The sequence below is a fragment of the Chiloscyllium plagiosum genome, unplaced genomic scaffold, assembly GCF_037043375.1.
Source record: "Chiloscyllium plagiosum isolate Xiang-an unplaced genomic scaffold, Cpla_swu_hap1 HiC_scaffold_46, whole genome shotgun sequence".
Classification (NCBI taxonomy): domain Eukaryota; kingdom Metazoa; phylum Chordata; class Chondrichthyes; order Orectolobiformes; family Hemiscylliidae; genus Chiloscyllium; species Chiloscyllium plagiosum.
The window spans coordinates 1234995-1253585 of record NW_028270184.1 but is presented as its reverse complement, the minus strand read 5'-3'; the positions used below and the strand labels follow the sequence as shown (position 1 = coordinate 1253585).

The 18591-nt window shown below is 44.2% G+C and overlaps 1 protein-coding gene across 2 annotated transcripts in view; it reads right to left on the bottom strand.

Annotated features, from left to right (window-relative positions):
• Window positions 1-1520: 1520 nt before the first annotated feature.
• Window positions 1521-18591, bottom strand: part of LOC122544022 (trypsin inhibitor ClTI-1-like) — a 23767-nt gene continuing 6696 nt past the window's right edge. Inside the window, exons 3-7 of one of the 2 annotated variants that reach the window (XM_087983566.1) lie at window positions 12456-12568; window positions 9737-9794; window positions 2433-2455; window positions 2215-2327; window positions 1521-1678 (exon numbers count right to left, since the gene is read on the bottom strand). In XM_087983566.1, coding sequence (XP_087839692.1) covers window positions 2324-2327; window positions 2433-2455; window positions 9737-9794; window positions 12456-12568 — 198 coding nt within the window. In that variant the 3' untranslated portion in view covers window positions 1521-1678; window positions 2215-2323. Of the gene's footprint in view, window positions 1679-2214; window positions 2328-2432; window positions 2456-2906; window positions 3106-9736; window positions 9795-12455; window positions 12569-18591 lie in introns of those variants that run through there. The other variant, XM_087983567.1, reaches the window with a different exon arrangement.

Here is an 18591-nt window from a genome sequence, read left to right as displayed (position 1 = left end):
GTTTAATTCCATTTGCCACCTCTCAGGCCAGGTCTGCAGCTTTTCTATGTCCCCCTGTAACCTACAACATACTTTGTCAGTATACACAACTCTACCGACCTTAGTGTCATCTGCAAATTTACTAACCCATCCTTCTTTGCCCTCATCCAGGTCATTTATAAAAATGACAAACAGCAGTGGCCCCAAAACAGATCCTTGTGGTATACCACTAGTAGTTGAACTCTAGGATGAACATTTCCCATCAACCACCACCCTCTGTCTTCTTTCAGTTGGCCAATGTTTGATCCAAACAACTAAATCACCCTCAATCCCATGCCTCTGTATTTTGTGCAATAGCCTACCGTGGGGAACCTTATCAAATGCCTGACTGAAAGCCCTCCCTCAGTGCTGACCCTCTGACAGTGCCCGGTCCCTCAGCACTGGCCCTCCGACAGTGTGGCACTCCCACAAAGCTGACCCTCCGACAGTGTGGCGCTACCTCAGCGCTGACCCCTTGACAGTGTGGCACTCTCTCAGCACTGTCCCTCCAACAGTGCCCGGTCCCTCAGCACTGTCCCTCCAACAGTGTGGCACTCCCACAAAGCTGACCCTCTGACAGTGTGGCGCTACCTCAGCGCTGACCCCTTGACAGTGTGGCACTCTCTCAGCACTGTCCCTCCAACAATGCCCACTCCCTCAGCACTGATCCTCCGACAGTGTCCGTTCCCTCAGCACTGACCCTCCGACAGTGTCCGTTCCCTCAGCACTGTCTCTCTGACAGTCCGGTGCTCCCTCAGCACTGACCTTGCGACAGTGCGGTGTTTCCTAAGCACTGACCGACAGTGCCTATTTCCTCAGCACTGACCCTCTGACTGTCTGGCATTCCTTTAGCGTTGATCCTCCAATAACGTGCTGCTCCCTTTGCACTGACGTGTCTGTTTAATATTAAATTCAGGCCAAGTTTAGGACTTGGATGTTTTTCTTTCTTCATTGTCTTACAGCATGTGGGTGTCACTAGCAATGTTAGCATTTATTCCCCAGCCCTAATTACCCCAATTCAGGGTAAATAAGAGTCAACCACAAAACTGTGGGTCTGCAGTCACATGTACGCCAGAATGGGTGAGGGTGGCGGTTTCTATCCCTGATGGACATTTGTGACCTAGATGGGTTTGACAGTAATCAGTGATGGTTGTCATGGTCACCATCACTGACCGTCATTTCCAAATCCTGGGTTTGTAATAGAATTTTGATTCCAACATGTGCTGTTGCGGGATTTGAACCATTTGTCCCTGGAGTAATGGTCTGGGTGTAATACTAACCCAGTGACATTCGTGTATTGTGGGAAGTGCTACCCACTGGGGTGTCACCAACACACTCAGACCGTGTAATAGACCATGTAGCAGTGGTTACCTGACTCTGATCAAATCATCTGCTGATGATGGATGTGGCAGGTGACTGTAAATGCAGAACTATCTGTGAACCTCTCATCCTCCCTTTCCACTGTCTCAAGAATGAGTTCACAAGGAAAACACCAAGGCATGCATTGGGTTGGTCTTTTTACTGGCACTGTAATCCAACGCACACACAGATTCAGTAATATTGTCTTTCCATTTGAGCTGGAACTCAAGTTTAACTGAGTTTCATGTCGTGACAGGTACAGAATCCTTCATGTAAGATTGCAACATTCTCTCCGGTTCTCCTGGAAGCGGAATGAACAGTGACAATGAAAATGTAATAGGAAGGCCATTCACCCACAACCACTTTGCTATAACTAATACCTGGCCCTCATGTCCACTTTTTAAACACAATTAACCCCTCGTGCCTCCTCCTTCCCAACTCTATTGAGCTACAAGATATTCAGCATTTAAAATCTGAAATGTAAACAGAAAGTATTAGAGATGCACCACAGGTAAGGCAGCCTCTGTAGGGACAGAAGCAGAGTTAATGATTCAACTTCAACAGGACTTTTGATTTTCCAGAGAAGTGTCATATTGACTCAATACATTAACCCTGTTTCTCTCTCCACAGATGCAGCCAGTCCTGCTGAGTTTCTCCAGCACTTTCTGCAGACATTCAGAAAATCATACAAAGGACTGGTACTAAGACACTGTTCTTGAAACGCACAGATCACTCAGAGAATCTATAAATTCCAATTTATTTCCATCCTCATTTGCAATGTGAGATTTTGCAGAGGTGTTGAATTACTGAACAAGAAACTTTATAAAGATTACCCACTTGTTGTGGCGACACAAATAGCAGGGGTTTAGATAATCCTTGCCATTTGTTCCACAGAGGGGAATGTAGCGTGATGGACAGTCTGGGATTTTCGGATAATCATCACATTTTAACTGCAAGAAATTATTCCAGAATTAACACGATAGCAACTAGTAACAACATTTAAAACAAAACATACATTCCCCAACATGCAGAAACTGCCTTTCTGAAGATCTTACCTCAATAGCTGCTCCTGGCTGGTCTGAAACAAAAAATTGGAAAAAGTTAGTAACATAGGGCACAGTTTCTCAAAGTTCACTTGAAACATTTGCTTAACAAGCAGGAAGACATTTGGAAGTGGAGTGAGGATTCTCACCAAAGATTAACACAAGCACAGGTAAATAATCTGCAATACAGGGACTGATAATGTCTCAATTAACAACTAAGACAGAATCACCCCTTAAAAACGCCCCAATTCTCATAGCTCACGTTCACAATGGGAATTGGTTTGTTTAATGGTCCCAGGATAAAGCAGAGTTTCTTGTTCATAGTGATAGCTGCAGTCACCATCTCTTACACAGCATCACGGTAAATGCTCAGATGTTTGTCACTTTGGCATGTTTCCAGTTGCAAAGACCACTTCAGTAATCAGGAAGCACTCTCTCCCATTCAGTTGCAAGTATCAGACCATCAGAGAGATGAACCTTACCCACCAGCCGCTATAAAAAGCAGTGAGGTAGTGATGAGAAACAATCGATTCATCTTCATTGTGAGATTGCTGGAAGTGAGTTCACTGGTTTGACACTGCAAGTATTTATATCACGAGACATCCTGTTCCTGTGTGATTGTCAACAGCTATTTGCTTGGAAATTGCCTGGATTGCAATGAACGAGTGACTGAAGTGTTGCTTCAAAGCTTTTTAAAAGTGTGGCTTGCTGAACCTTAACAGCAAGTGGCAGGTAAAAGCTAGGCTTTTCACAATACAGTTCTTATATTCCCCACTTCCAGATGGCTAGCTTTCACTAAACAACCCCAGTCTGAGCTGAAATGAGATATGTGCTGCCTAAACACATAAAAATCAAAGGCCTTCCACAATTCAGAATCAATCGCCAGTGAGTCCAAGATCAGGGAGGTGAGGCAGTTGTCAGGATGTGAGCAGTTGTAGAGATTTGTCCTGAGTCTGTAGATGATGAGAGATTGTGTCAGTCAATCAGAGAGATGCCACACTTGTAGTATATCAGACAGCTGAACCTAGCAGGAGCTTGTTTTAGTCTGCACCTCTCTGACTCAGAGCAGAGCCTTCTTTACTCATCAGTCTTCGACCTTTTTGCTTCCCAGCATTTCCTGGGGGAACCTGAGACTGTCAGGAGATGAGAGGGTCCCCAGCAGAGGCCCCAGGGGCTGTTGATTTGGAGGAATAAGTTCTCAATAGTGTTAGACAGCAAGCTAAACCAAATCAGCCTGACTATCTCTAGATTCACAGCACTATGAAATAAAACCATTCCATGACCCTCAAAATTGCTCAATTGTTCTTAACCAGAATTTACAAATAACAGATCTTGACATCAAGTTTATAACTTAAACAAAAATTCACAATTTATTATTAAGAATGTAACTTTAGCAGACAACAGGTCAACAACAAGGTAATCACTGGTTAGCACTGTTGCCTCACAGCGCTATGGACCCGGGTTCGATTCCAGCCTTGGGCAACTGTCTGTGTGGAGTTTGCACATTTTCCCCTGTCTGTGTGGGTTTCCTCCCACAGTCCAAAGGTGTGCAGGTTAAGATGGATTGGCCATGGGAACTGTCCCATAGTGTCCGGGGATGTGCAGGTTAGGGTGGATTGCCCATTGGAAATTGTCCTATAGTGTCCAGGGAAGTGCAGGTTAGGGTGGGTTGGCCGTGGGAAATTGTCCCATAGTGTCCAGGGATATGTTGGTTAGGGTGGATTGGCCATGGGAAATTGTCCCATAGTGTCCAGGGATATGTTGGTTAGGGCGGATTGGCCATGGGAATTGTCCCATAGTGTCCAGGGATATGTTGGTTAGGGCGGATTGGCCATGGGAATTGTCCCATAGTGTCCAGGGATTGCAGGCTAGGGTGGATTGGCCACAGAAAATGCATTGTGGGATGGGTTTGGGTAGGATGCCCTTTAGAGGGTTGCCATGGACCCACTGGGCTGGCTGGCCTGTTTCCACACTGTAGAGATTCTATGAAAATGTAGGATCTGCAGTAACAACATCCATGTACCAAAGCAGGCCATTCATTCATGATATTGTAAATATTCATTATGTAAGCAATTTGACAAAGAGCAATAATTGACTTTGTATAAAGTTACCATAAGGACAGATTCTGGACGTTTGATGCCTAGCGACAGATTACTCACACAGCTGAAGAATATCTCAGGAATGAAGCTGCTGAGCTGAAGAGACATTTGAACTGTGACCTGCTGTCTCCTCAGAGAATACAGTCTACACGAGTCCTGTCACGTCTAAACGATTGACGAAGTGGATTGTGAGGGCGAGGAATCTCACAGGGTAAAATAATGACTTGGTAAAGAACTACTCTCTAACTGAGAGAGACTTAGCTCCTTAGTATCCTCATGCATTCCAGATGCTGTCTAGCAGCTTGCCTTTACAACTGATGACATTCCTGCAGCCATGTCCTGTCCTCCACGCTGCAAGTAATTAATTTTATATCCTTCAGAGAAACCAGGCAGTGTTCCAACTAATGAGAGAGAGCAAGGAAATTCTCTCGTTACTATGGCCACTTTCTTTCCGGGTCAGAGAGAGTTGCCCTACTCCTCTCCCATTAACACTGAAAGTGGTTCGAAGCTGCCCCATGATTGCCCACACACTGGGTCCCTCGGGGATGTGGCATTATTGTGAAATGCAATGGATGGAGAGATGGATAAACAGCTGGGCCAAGGTGGAGATAGAATGAGACAAATTGAGAGAGTAAGTGAGTGTGAGTGTATGAGTATGTGAATGAGTAAGCATGTGTGTAAGTGAGTGTGTGAGTGAGTGTGAGTGAGTGTGAGTGAGTGATGAGAGAGTGAGGGAGTGAGTGAGTGTGTGTGAGTGGATCAGTGAATGAGTGTGTGCCTGAGTGAGTGAGTGAGTGAGAGCAAATTGGTGAATGAGTGTGAGTGAGTGAGAAGGTGAGTGAGTGTAAGAGTAGATGAGTGAGTGAGTGAGTGTGAGAAAGTGAGTGAGTAGATCAGTAAGTGCGAATTAGAGTGAGTGAGTGAATGTATGACTGAGTGCATGAATGTGTGAATGTGTCAGTGAGTGAGTGCGAATTAGATTGAATGAGAGTGTGAGTGAATGAGTGAGTGGATCAGTGAGTCAGTGAATGTGTGAGTGAGTGAGTGATTGAGTGAGAGTGAGTGTGTGTGAGTTTGAGTGAGTAAGTGTGAATTAGAGTGAGTGAGTGTGAGAGTGGATCAGTGAGTGAGTGTGAGTGAGTGAGTGTGAATTAGAGTGAATGTGAGGATAGATCAGTGAGTGAATGAGTGACAGAGTAAGTGTGTGACTGAGTGAGTGAGTGCGAAATAGTGAGTGAGTGTGTGGATAAGTGATTGAGTATGTGAATGAGTGATTGTGCGAGTGAGTCAGTGAGTGAGTGGATCAGTGAGTGTGTGTGTGAGTCAGTGGTTGGATGAGTGAGTGAGTGAGTGAATGAGTGACTGGGTGAGAATTAGAATGAGTGTGTGAGTCAGTCAGTGTGAGTGAGTGCAAATTAGATTCAGTGAGTGAGTGTGAGTGAGTGAGGGAGTGAGTAAGTGGATCACTCAGTGAGTGGGTGAGTAGATCAGTGTGTCAGTGAATGTGTGAGTGAGCGATTGAGTAAGAGAGTGAGTGAGTGTGTGTGTGAGTTTGAGTGAGTACGTGCGAATTAGAGTGAGTGAGTGTGATAGTGGATCAGTAAGTGAATGAGTGTGTGTGAGTGTGAACTAGAATGAATGTGAGAGTGGATGAGTGAGTGAATGAGTGACAGAGTGTGTGACTGAGTGAGTGCGAAATAGAGTGAGTGAGTGGATAAGTGATTGAGTATGTGAATGAGTGATTGTGCGAGTGAGTCAGTGAGTGAGAGGATCAGTGAGTGTGTGTGTGAGTGAGTCAGTGGGTGGATGAGTGAATGAGTGACTGGATGAGAATTAGAGTGAGTCAGTCAGTGTGAGTGTGTGCAAATTAGATTGAATGAGTGAGTGTGAGTGAGTGTGGGAGTGGATGAGTGAGTGAGTGTGAGTAGATCAGTGAGTGAGTGAGTGTGACTTAGTGAGTGTGAAAGTGGATGACTGAGTGCAAATTAGAGTGAATGAGTCTGAGTAAGCGAGTGTGTGAATGAGTGCAAATTAGGGTGAGTGAGTGAGTGAGTGTATGAGTGAGTCAGTGAGTAAATGAATCAGCAAGTGAAGAAGTGTATGACTTAGTGAGTGGATGAGTGAGTGGGTGTGAATTATAGTGAGCGAGCATGTGCTTGAGTGTGAGTGAGTGAATGCGAATTAGAGTGAGTGAGTGAGTGAGTCAGTGAGTGAGTGTGAATTTGATTGAGTGAGTGGATCAGTGAGTGTGTAGATCAGTGAGTGAGTCAGTGTTAGTGAGTGAGAGTGAGTGAATGTGTGTGTAAGGAGTGAGTAAGAGAGTGTGTGAGTGTGTCAGTGAGTGAGTGGAACAGTGAGTGTAACCTGCAACATCTTTCAGCACTATCCACAACTCCACTGACCTTAGTGTCATCCGCAAATTTATTAACCCATCCTCCTACGCCCACATCCAGGTCACTTATAAAAATGACAAACAGCAGTGGCCCCAAAACAGATCCTTGTAGTACACCACTAGTAACTAGACTCCAGGATGAACATTTCCCATCAGCCACCACCCTCTGTCTTCTTTCAGCAAGCCAATTTCTGACCAAACTGCTGAATCACCCTCAATCCCATGCCTCCGTATTTTCTGCAATAGCTTACCGTGGGGAACCTTATCAAACACCTTACTGAAATCCATATACACCACATCCTCATCCACCTGTTTGGTCACCTTCTCAAAGAACTCAATAAGGTTTGTGAGACATGACCTACCCTTCACAAAACTGTGTTGAGTATCCCTAATCAAATTTTTCCTTTCTAGATGCTTATAAATCCTGTCTCTTATGATGCTTTCCAACACTTTACCCATAACCATATTAGGCTCACAAGTCTATAATTACCAGGGTTGTCTCTACTCCCTTCTTGAACAAGGGAACAACATTTGCTATCCTTCAGTCTTCTGGCACTATTCCTGTAGACAGTGACAACATAAAGATCAAAGCCAAAAGCTTGGCAATCTCCTCCCTGGCTTCCCAGAGAATCCTAGGGTAAATCCCATCCGGCCCAGGGAACGTATTTATTTTCACACTTTCCAAAATTGCTAACACCTCCTCCTTATGAACCTCAATCCCATCTAATCTAATAGCCTGTGTCCAGGGATGTGTAGGTTAGGTGCATTAGCCATGGAAAATGTAGAGGTACAGGGAAAGGGTAGGGGGATGGGTCTGGGTGGGATATTGTCCAATGGGTTGATGTGGAGCTGCTGGGCCGAATGAATTGGGACATTCTATGGATTCTATAGAAACAAGCTCATGGCATCAAGATTGTCTCCACTGTGCAGGGGCTGGGGAGAGATAAAGGAACAGAAGGGCAAAAGTGACCAGGGATTCCATAGACAGTGGATTCCATGGACTGGGAATTCCATAGACAGGGGTTTCTGTGGTAGTAAACATGACACCAGGATGGTGTGTAGCCTCCCTGGTGCCAAGGGTCAAAGATGTGATGGAGTTGCTGAAGGACATCTTTGTAGGGAGTACCAACCACACAGGGAGAAAGGGAAATGTGGTCGTGAAGGCAGATTTCATTTTCAAACCAATAATTCTGAATGCAAGAATAGTCACATGGACAAATGAACATCAAGGAGAACCAGCACAGATTTTCTATGGGAAAAATGCGTTTAACTAATTAGTTGGGGATTTTTGTTGAGGTAACACAGAGGGTTGATGAGAGTAACGCTGTTGATCTGATATGCACTGATTTTCAGGTGGTTAATACAGTAAGAAAGTATGAAAAAGTGGGGACAGAAACAACATACCTTCAAAGTTATCCGAAGGATACAAAAACAGAGAGAGTAATGGTCAGTGGATATTTTTCGGGCCAGGGGAAGGTTTGTAGTGGAGTTCCCAAGGGATCAGTTTTACAGCCCTTGCTTTTCCTGAAATACGTCAATGATCTCGATGTCGATGTGCAGGAGACAATGTCAAAGTTTGTATAAAATCTGGGAGAGTTGTAACCCGTGAGGTGGTTGTAGAAATTTGCAAGGGCAAAAACAAGTTGGTGGACTGGGCAGAGAAGTGGCAGATGAATTTCACTGTGGACAAGTGTGAGGTGGAGGGTTAGCCCTACCAGGGCTCCAGTTACAGGGGGAGCCCTATTGGCTCCTGCTGGTGGAAGAAGGTTTGATTGAGGGACGTATTGGATGTGATGGCAGGTTGGTGATTGTTGCTCCATTGGGAATGTACCTGGAAACTGCTGCTAACACAATCTGTCCAACACAGTCTGAGATTGGAATGGAGCAACTGGACTGTAGGAAAGTAGAGCACAGAGCGTGGCCTGATCAGCCATAGAGTCATACAGCATATAAACAGACCCTTCGGTCTAAATCGTCCACACTGACCAGATATCCTAAATTAATCTAGTCCCATTTGCCAGCATTTTGCCCATATCCCTCTAAACCCTTCCTATTCATATACCCTTCCAGACGCCTTTTAAATGCTGTAATAGTACCAGCTTCGACAACTTCCTCTGACAGCTTGTTCCATACATGCACCACCCTCTGTGTGAAAAGTTTGCCCCTTAGGTCCCTTTTAAATATTTCCCCTCTCCCCTTAAACCTATGCCCTCTAGTTTTGGACACTCCTACCCTGGACAAAAGACATTTACTATTAACCTTATCTATACCCCTCATGACTTTATAAACCTCTATAAGGTCACCCTTCAATCTCCTGTACTCCAGTGAAAACCGTCCTAGTCTATCCAGTCTCTCCATATAATCTAAACCCTCCTAGTAACATCCTTGTATACCTGTTTTGCACCCTCTCAAGTTTAACAACATCCTTCCTATAGCGGGGTGACCAGAATTGTATGTCGTGCTCTAAAAGTGGCCTCACTAATGTCCTGCACAGGTGGAACTTGACATCCCAACTCCTGTACTTAGTGTTCTGACTGACAAAAGCAAACATGCCAAATGCCTTCTTCACCAGCCTGACTACCTGCGATGTCACTTTCAAGGAACCAAGTACCTGCAGTTCCCTAGGTCTCTCTGTTTCTATGATCTCACTGAATCGTGAAATGGGTTCAAAGGACCGAATACCTTACCCCTGCTGTTACATTCCTATCAGACAAAGGAAATGCCACAAACAGTTCATGGTCCACTTTCTTTATTCAAGGAGAAACCATTCTGAGAGAGATTTCTCTTTGTGAAAGCTTGGTTTAATTAACAGGTTGCCTCCTTGCCTTTTGAGCACATGTGCAGAATCCGAGGTGCTGGACGCGAACATCTTTCTTGTGCAGCCTGAAGGGGAAACAAAGACAACCATCAAGCCATCGAACATCTCCCATCCATATGAAGATATCTAGGAATTTTCCAATGTCAGAGTCACACCTTGGGCCCGTCAGCAGGAAACATCAGAGCCGGGCTTGTGATCTGATGCCAAGGCACAAGTTGGTATTGACGGAACCAGCTAAGTGTTGTTTCAGATTCCACTGGGACTGCAGTCCCACTGTCTTTAATTCTGTATCAGGACTGGCACAGTGGCAACAGGATGAACACCATAGCCTTATCGACAGGCAAAGGCTTCAGGTTGGAATCAGTCACTACCACCAGCTGCCCACAAACACTCTTACACTTTTTGAATATTTACCGCAAATTTCAACTCAGAATTTTAACTTCTTGCACCTCTGCACCCAAACTTTCATCTCCATCTCACCCTGTCCATCTGTAGCTTTCTCCCTCAGGTGTTTATCCCTTACACATGTCAACATGACGCACCTTGACCTCTTCCTGTGGGAGCGAGTCCCAAATTTCGCGCACCGCCCCTCCCCCCCCCACTCCCACCCCCAACAGAATCTCTGGGCAGGGAGGATGCTTCTTCTGAATTTTCCCATTGGATTTATTCAGAATGGTTTGATACTGATGGGCCCATGCTTGTGGTCTCACCTCTCACCCTAAATCTATGCCCTCTAGTTCTGGACTCCCCGACCCTAGGGAAAAGACCTTGCCTATTTATACTCTCCATGCCCCTCATAATTTTGTAAACCTCTATAAGGTCACCCCTCAGCCTCCGACATTCCAGAGAAAACAGTCCCAGCCTATTCAGCCTCTCCCTATAGCTCAAATCTTCCAACCCTGGCAACATCCTTGTAAATCTTTTCTGAACCCTTTCACATTTCACAACTTCTTTCCGATAGGAAAGAGACCAGAACTGCATACACTGTTCCAAAAGTGGCCTAACCAATGTCCTGTATGTCCACAACATGACCTCCCAACTCCTATACTCAGTGCTCTGACCAATAAAGGAAAGCATACCGAATGCTTTCTTCACTATCCTATCTACTTGCATCTCTACTTTCAAGGAACAATGAACCTGCACTCCGACATCTCTTTGTTCAGCAACACTCCCCAGGACTTCATCATTAACTGTATAAGCCCTGCTCTGATTTCCTTTTCCAAACTGCAGCACCTCACATTTTTCTAAATCAAATTCCATTTGCCACTCCTCAGCCCATTTGCCCATCTGATCAAAATCCCATTGTACTCTGAGGTAACCTTTCTCGCTGTCCACTACACCTCCAATTTTGGTGTCATCTGCAAACTTACCAACTATACCTCCTATATTCACATCCAATTCATTTTTTTCAATGACAAAAAGTAGTGGACCCCGCCCCGATCCTTGGGGCACTCCACTGGTCACAGGCCTCCAGTCTGAAAAACAACCCTCCACCACCACCCTCCGTCTTCTACCTTCAAGCCAGTTCTGTATCCAAATGGCTAGTTGTCCTGGGGGTGGGGTTGGGGGGGGTCTAATTGAAACTTACAGAATACTGAATGACCTGGACAGAGTGGACATTGGGAAGGTGTTTTCATTTGCAGCAAAGACTCTTACCCAAGGGTACAGCTTTAAAGTAAAGGGTAGACCCTTTAGAACAGAGATGGGAGAAATTTCTTCAGCCAGAGCATTATGAATCTATGGAATTCATTGCCACAGAAGGCTGTGGAGGCCAGGTCATTGAGTATATTTAAGTATATTTAAGAGGAGAAACGACACATTTTCAGCTATATTTAAGTCAGAGATAGATAAGTTCTCGATTGTCATGGGGATCAAAGGTTAAGGGGAGAAAGTGGGCGAATGGGATTGAGAAACGTATCAGCCATGATTGAATGCCGGAGCAGACTTGAGGGGCTGAATGGCCTAATTTCTGTTCTGGTGTCTTATGGTCTTCTGGTCTCATCGTCTTACTGGTTGAAGCTTTTGGGAACTCAATAAAATTTCTATTTCTCATTATCTTGACTAGTTTGTACAGCCTGAGAAGCTGTACAAACTAGTCAAGATAATGAATAAGCCAAAGCTTATTTGGGACGTCTTCCATCAGACTGTTACCAATTCGACTCCATCAACAAGAAACACACTGGGCTGTGAGAATTTATCCAATTCTATCTTTTATTTTCAGACCATAGGCAAAAAAGGGCATTTTCTTTCCCGGACCTTTTTAATCATCATCTCTGTAGATTTGCGTTGTCTTTTGTATTGTGTGAGTATGCTTAGTTTGGAATTAAACAATGATATCATTCTAATTCTGGACTATAGCTTAGTGCTAACCAGTTTAAACACTTGTTTTTAAAAATAGGTTTTGTTTCATAATCAATGGATTATTTCGAGTTCACTAAGTAAATCTGATGAAAGTCACCATTATTCAGGAATACCTGTAGCAATGGGGAGCAATTAGCTAAGTCGGTGATTGAATCAATACATTTACATGAATGTTCTGACTGGTGAATTGTGCAGTTTGATTACCAGCACTTTCCTCTCGTCACACTGTAACAATTCTCAAAATCCAGAACTGTTTATAGTAACTCCATGTGTAGTCAAACTGTGATTCATTCCAAGTTTAACAATTAGTTCTTAAATTTTACAACAAAAGGAATCACATCTGGTCTTTTCTTTACATTCATTACCTGTTATATTCACAAAGGATGCAAGCATTTCCATAATCCTGTCCATCTGTGCCACAAATAAATTCAGAATCCTCATTGCAATGTTCGTGTGTTGGGAACTGGGAACACTTCAGCTATAAGAGATTGAATGTATACATTTTATTAACAGTTATGATGATGCTGTTTCTTTAACAAGGTTATGGTGTCCTTGGTTTATTTTTCAGAGAGATTGTAAAAGATACAGACTCCGAAAAGTCTGGGCTTGGATGGGTTTTAGGATTAATTTGATTATAGCTGACAGATACTGCCTCAGGAAAAGGGGTTTCAAATGTATAAAAACATTTGTACAATGAAAGGAGAGTGGCCAGTTCTCCCTTTTCTCTGTTTGATTTGGTCTAGCTAGTCACTGAAAGCAGTCAAGCAGTTGTAAAGCTGCTGGATCCAAAGAAGCAAACCCACGCTGATCCTCCTCTCTCTGTGACATCTCTCTTGTAACACCCTGTGTTTGATGTTACCTTTTCTCCCAAGAGGTGTTTCTGGGGATTGTTCCAAGTATTTTGAACAGCATCATTAAGTTGGGATGATCTGTTGGGTTTTTGGATCGGTTAAGTTATTCAGTATTATGTTCTTTTCTGTTTGTGTTTCACTTGGTAATCTTGGAAATAAATTCTGTTTTGTTTAAAACTAAGTGGATTGACCAGTGGCATCTCTTCCGGAATATCCGCGTTACACTTGCTTAAAACAACTAGCAAATTTAGGGTGTGGGCTACTGTCTTGAAATGTTTTGAGGGGATCTGGCCTGGTCCATAACAGACTGGGGGATCTTTGTGGGATTTGCTCTACGGTTCCGATTTGGGATTCAGGTTGTTGGACTCGAAGGCAGTGAGTGGTAGGTGTTAGTGTCTTTTGTTCTGGTGTTGAAATCGGTTGGTTTAACCATTGCTTGGGATAGCAATGGCTCCTTCAGTCACCAAGAGTTTTCAGGGGGTGGAAGAAGTGACTTTACGGGTTTTACAAATGGTGATTAAGGTGCAAACTGCTGGAATTAGCAGACAATCTGGAGCTGGAGCTGCCTCCTTCCATAAGGAAAGGAGAATTTGCTGGAAATACCATCAGAATCTTTAGAGATGGCTAAAATGCAATTGAAAAAAAGCAGATTGAGTTAGAGGCAAAAAAACCCCCCAAGGAATTGTGATTAAAAGCAGAGGAAAGAGAAAAAGAATGAATCACTTTAGCAGAACAAAAAGAAAAAGAAAGAGAGGGAGAGGGAGAAAGAGAGAAGAGAGAGAAAAGGAGAGTGAGTAAAGGAAGAAATAGAGGGAGTTTGAACTTCAGAAATTGGCACTTAGACAGGAAAGTCAGCTTAAAAGGATGGAGATGAAGGCTGAAGGTAAGTTCAGTGAGGAAGAGAGTGAGGATGAACAAACTCACGGTAGCCAAAAGCCTGGTGAGAAAGTTTAAATATGTTCAAGCTTTGTCTAAATTTGATGAGAAGGATGTGGAAGCCTTTTTCATCTCATTTGTAAGGGTGGCTAAACAAAGGCAGTGGCCAGTGACCATGTGGATTTTGCTGAACCAAACAAAACATGTAGGTAGAGCTAGTGAGGTATTTGGATCACTATCAGAGGAGGTACCCGGGGCATATGAGAAGGTGAAGAAAGCCATCGTAAGTGCATATGAGCTTGTGTCAGGAACCTACAGACAATATTTCAGGAATCTAAGGAGGAACCCTGGTCAAACTTACATTAAGTTTGAAATAATCAAACAAAGTACTTTTGATAGATGGGTAAGGGCATTAAAAATACAGCAAACTTGTGATACTCTTAGAGAGCCTTTTATTTTGGAGGAGTTCAAAAATTCACTGCCTGAACTAGTGAGAAGTCATGTTGAAGAACAGAGAGTTAAAATGGCAAGATTAGCAGCTGAAATGGCTGAAGATTATGAGTTGGTCCATAAATCAAAGTTTGGCTTCCAAAATCAGTTTCAATCCGTGAGGGATAGAATCTGGGGAAAAGAGGAATCCTCACATGGAAAGGGAGAGGTAGATCTTGGTGAAGATCATAAGGATAACTCTTAAAGGGGAAAGAGAAGTTAAAAAGCTCTGGTGTTTTCACTGCAATAAAGTGGACCACATGAAATCACAGTGTTGGTGAGTTAGAAGAAGCCAGATGTAGGAAGACAGGAAATAGTCAGTGAGTTTTGTTACAATGGTAACAGAAAGCACAGTGGAGGCTAGAAATCTGCACCAGAATGTACAAGCTGGTCAGAGGTTGGTTAAGGAAGAAGTGCCAGATCTTCTTAAACCATACACATGCAAAGGTAAAGTTTACTCGCATAAGCCAGGAGCAGCAGGTAAAGAGGTTACAATATTAAGAGATACAGGATACTCTCAATCTCTGATGTTGAAATATGAGGAGATATATATCTCTGAAGGACTATTGCCAGAAAATGTATGAGTAACGGGAATTCATGGTGAGACAAGAAGCGCTCAATTATAGAACATAGAACATTACAGCACAGTACAGGCCCTTTGGCCCTCAATGTTGCGCCGACCTGTCATACCAATCTGCAGCCCATCTAACCTACACTATTCCATGTACGTCCATATGCTTGTCCAATGACGACTTAAATGTACTTAAAGTTGGCGAATCTACTACCGTTGCAGGCAAAGCATTCCATATCCTTACTACTCTCTGAGTAAAGAGACTACCTCTGACATCTGTCCTATATCTATCACCCCTCAATTTAAAGCTATGCCCCTTTGTGCTCACCGTCACCACACTTGGAAAAAGGCTCTCCCTGTCCACACTATCTAACCCTCTGATTATCTTACATGTCTCTATTAAGTCACCTCTCAACCTTCTTCTCTCTAACGAAAACAGCCTCAAGTCCCTCAGCCTTTCCTCATAAGACCTTCCCTCCATACCAGGCAACATCCTAGTAAATCTCCTCTGCACCCTTTCCAAAGTTTCCACATCCTTCTTATAATGCGGTGACCAGAACTCTACACAATACTCCAAGTGCGGCCGCACCAGAGTTTTGTACAGCTGCAGCATAACCTCATGGTTCCAGAACTCAATCCCTCTAATAATAAAAGCTAAAACACTGTATGCCTTCTTAACAACCCTGTCAACCTGGGTGGCAACTTTCAAGGATCTGTGTACATGGACACCGAGATCTCTCTGCTCATCTACACTACCAAGAATCTTACCATTGGCCCAGTACTTTGCATTCCAGTTACTCCAACCGAAGTGAATCACCTCACACTTGTCTGCATTAAACTCCATTTGCCACCTCTCAGCCCAGCTTTACAGCTTATCTATGTCTCTCTGTAACCTACAACATCCTTCATCACTATCCACAACTCCACCAACCTTAGTGTCATCTGCAAATTTACTAACCCATCCTTCTACGCCCTCATCCAGGTCATTTATAAAAATGATGAACAGCAGTGGACCCAACACCAACCCTTGTGGTACACCACTAGTAACTGGACTTCAGGATGAACATTTCCTATCAACCACCACCCTCTGTCTTCTTTCAGCAAGCCAATTACTGATCCAAACTGCTATATCTCCCACAATCCCATTCTTCCGCATTTTGTACAATAGCCTACTATGGGGAACCTTATCGAACGCCTTGCTGAAATCCGTATACACCACATCAACTGGTTTACTCTCATCTACCTCTTTGGTCACCTTCTCAAATAACTCAATAAGGTTTGTGAGGCACGACCTACCCTTCAAAAACCATACTGACTATCCGTAATCAAATTATTCTTTTCTAGATGATCATAAATCCTATCTCTTATAACCTTTTCCAACACTTTGCCAACAACTGAAGTAAGACTCACTGGTCTATAATTACCTGGGTTGTCTCTACTCCTCTCCTTGAACAGGGGAACCACATTTGCTATCTTCCAGTCTTCTGGCACTATTCCTGTAGACAATGACGATTTAAAGATCAATGCCAAAGGCTCGGCAATCTCCTCCCTGGCTTTCCAGAGGATCCTAGGATAAATTCCATCCGACCCAAGGGACTTATCTATTTTTACACTCTGCAGGATTTCTAATACCTCTTCCTTGTGAATCTCAATCCCACCCCCAGTCTAGTAGCCTGTATCTCAGTAATCTCCTTGACAACATTGTCGTTTTCTAGAGTGAATACTGTCGAAAAATATTCATTTAGTGCTTCCCCTATCTCCTCTGACTCCACACACAACTTCCCACTACTATCCTTGATTGGCCCTAATCTTACTCTCATCATTCTTTTATTCCTTAAACACCTTTAGAAAGCCTTAGGGTTTACCCTTATCCTATCCACCAACAACTTCTCATGTCTCCTCCTGGCTCTTCTGAGCTCTCTCTTTAGGTCTTTCCTGGCTACCTTGTAACCCTCAAGCGCCCTAACTGAGCCTTCACATCTCATCATAACATAAGCCTTCTTCTTCCTCTTGACCAAAAATTCTACTTCCTTCATAAACCACGGCTCCCGCACTCTACAGCTTCCTCCCTGCCTGACAGGTACATACTTATCTAGGACACACAGGAGCTTTTCCTTGAATAAGCTCCACATTTCTAATGTGCCCAACCCCTGCAGTTTCCTTCCCCATCCTATGTTTCCTAAATCTTGCCTAATTGCATGATAATTGCCTTTCCCCCAGCTGGAACTCTTGCCCAGTGGTATACACCTATCCCTTTCTATCACTAAAGTAAACATAACAGAATTGTGATCGCTATCACCAAAGTGCTCACCTACTTCCAAGTCTAACACCTGGCTGGGCTCTTTACCCAGTACCAAATCTAATGTGGCTTTGCCCCTTGTTGGCCAGTCTACATACTGTGTCAGGCAGCCCTCCTGCACACACTGGACAAAAACTGACCCATCTATAGTACTTGTACTGTAGTGTTCCCAGTCAATATTTGGAAAGTTGAAGTCCCCCATGACAACTACCCCGTCTCTCTCACTCCTATCGAGAATCACCTTTGCGATCCTTTCCTCCACATCTCTGGAACTATTCGGAGGCCTATAGAAAACTCCCAACAGGGTGACCTCTCCTTTCCTGTTTCTAACCTCAGCCCATACTACCTCAATTGACGAGACCCTAAACATCCTTTCTGCAACTGTAATACTGTCCTTGACCAACAATGCCACACCTCCCCCAATTTTACCATCTTCTCTGTTCTTCCTGAAACATCTAAATCCTGGAACCTGCAACACCATTCCTGTCCCTGCTCTATCCATGTCTCAGAAATGGTCACAACATCGAAGTCCCAGGTACCAACCCACACTGCAAGTTCACCCACCTTATTCTGGATGCTCCTGGCGTTGAAGTAGACACACTTCAAAGCAACTTCTTGCTTGCTGGTGCCATCTTGCATCCCTGAAACTTGATTTTGGACCTCCCTACTCTCAACCTTTTCTATACTTGAACTACAATTTTGGTTCCCATCCCCCTGCTGGATTAGTTTAAACCCACCCCAATAGCCTTAGCGAATGTCCCCCCCCAATGATTTTGGTACTCCTCTGGTTCAGATGAAGACAATCCTGCTTGTAGCAGTCCCACCTACCCAATTATCGAAAAAGCCCCAATTATCGAAGAATCCAAAACCCACCCTCCTGCACCATCCCTGTAGCCACATGTTCAACTCCTCTCTCTCCCTGTTCCTTACCTCACTAGCACATGGCACGGGCAACAAACCAGAGACAACAACTCTGTTCGTCCTAGCTCTAAGATTTCATCCTAGCTCCCTGAATTGCTGCCTTAAATCCCCATCTCTCTTCCTACCTATGTTGTTGGTGCCTATGTGGACCACGACTTGGGGCTGCTTCCTCTCCCCCTTAAGGATCCCAAAAACACGATCAGAGACATCACGAACCCTGGCACCTGGGAGGCAACATACCAACTGTGAGTCTGTCTCGTCCCCAAAGAACCTCCTATCTGTCCCCCTAATTATGGAGTCCCCAATGACAGCTGCTCTGGTCCTCTTCCCCTTTCCCTTCTGAGCAGCAGGGACAGACTCTGTACCAGAGTCCTGTGCCCCACTGCTTTCCCCGGTACGTCGTTCCCCCCAACAGTATCCAAAACGGTATACTTATTGTTGAGGGGAATGGCCACAGGGGACCCCTGCACTGCCTGCCGGTTCCCTTTCCATCT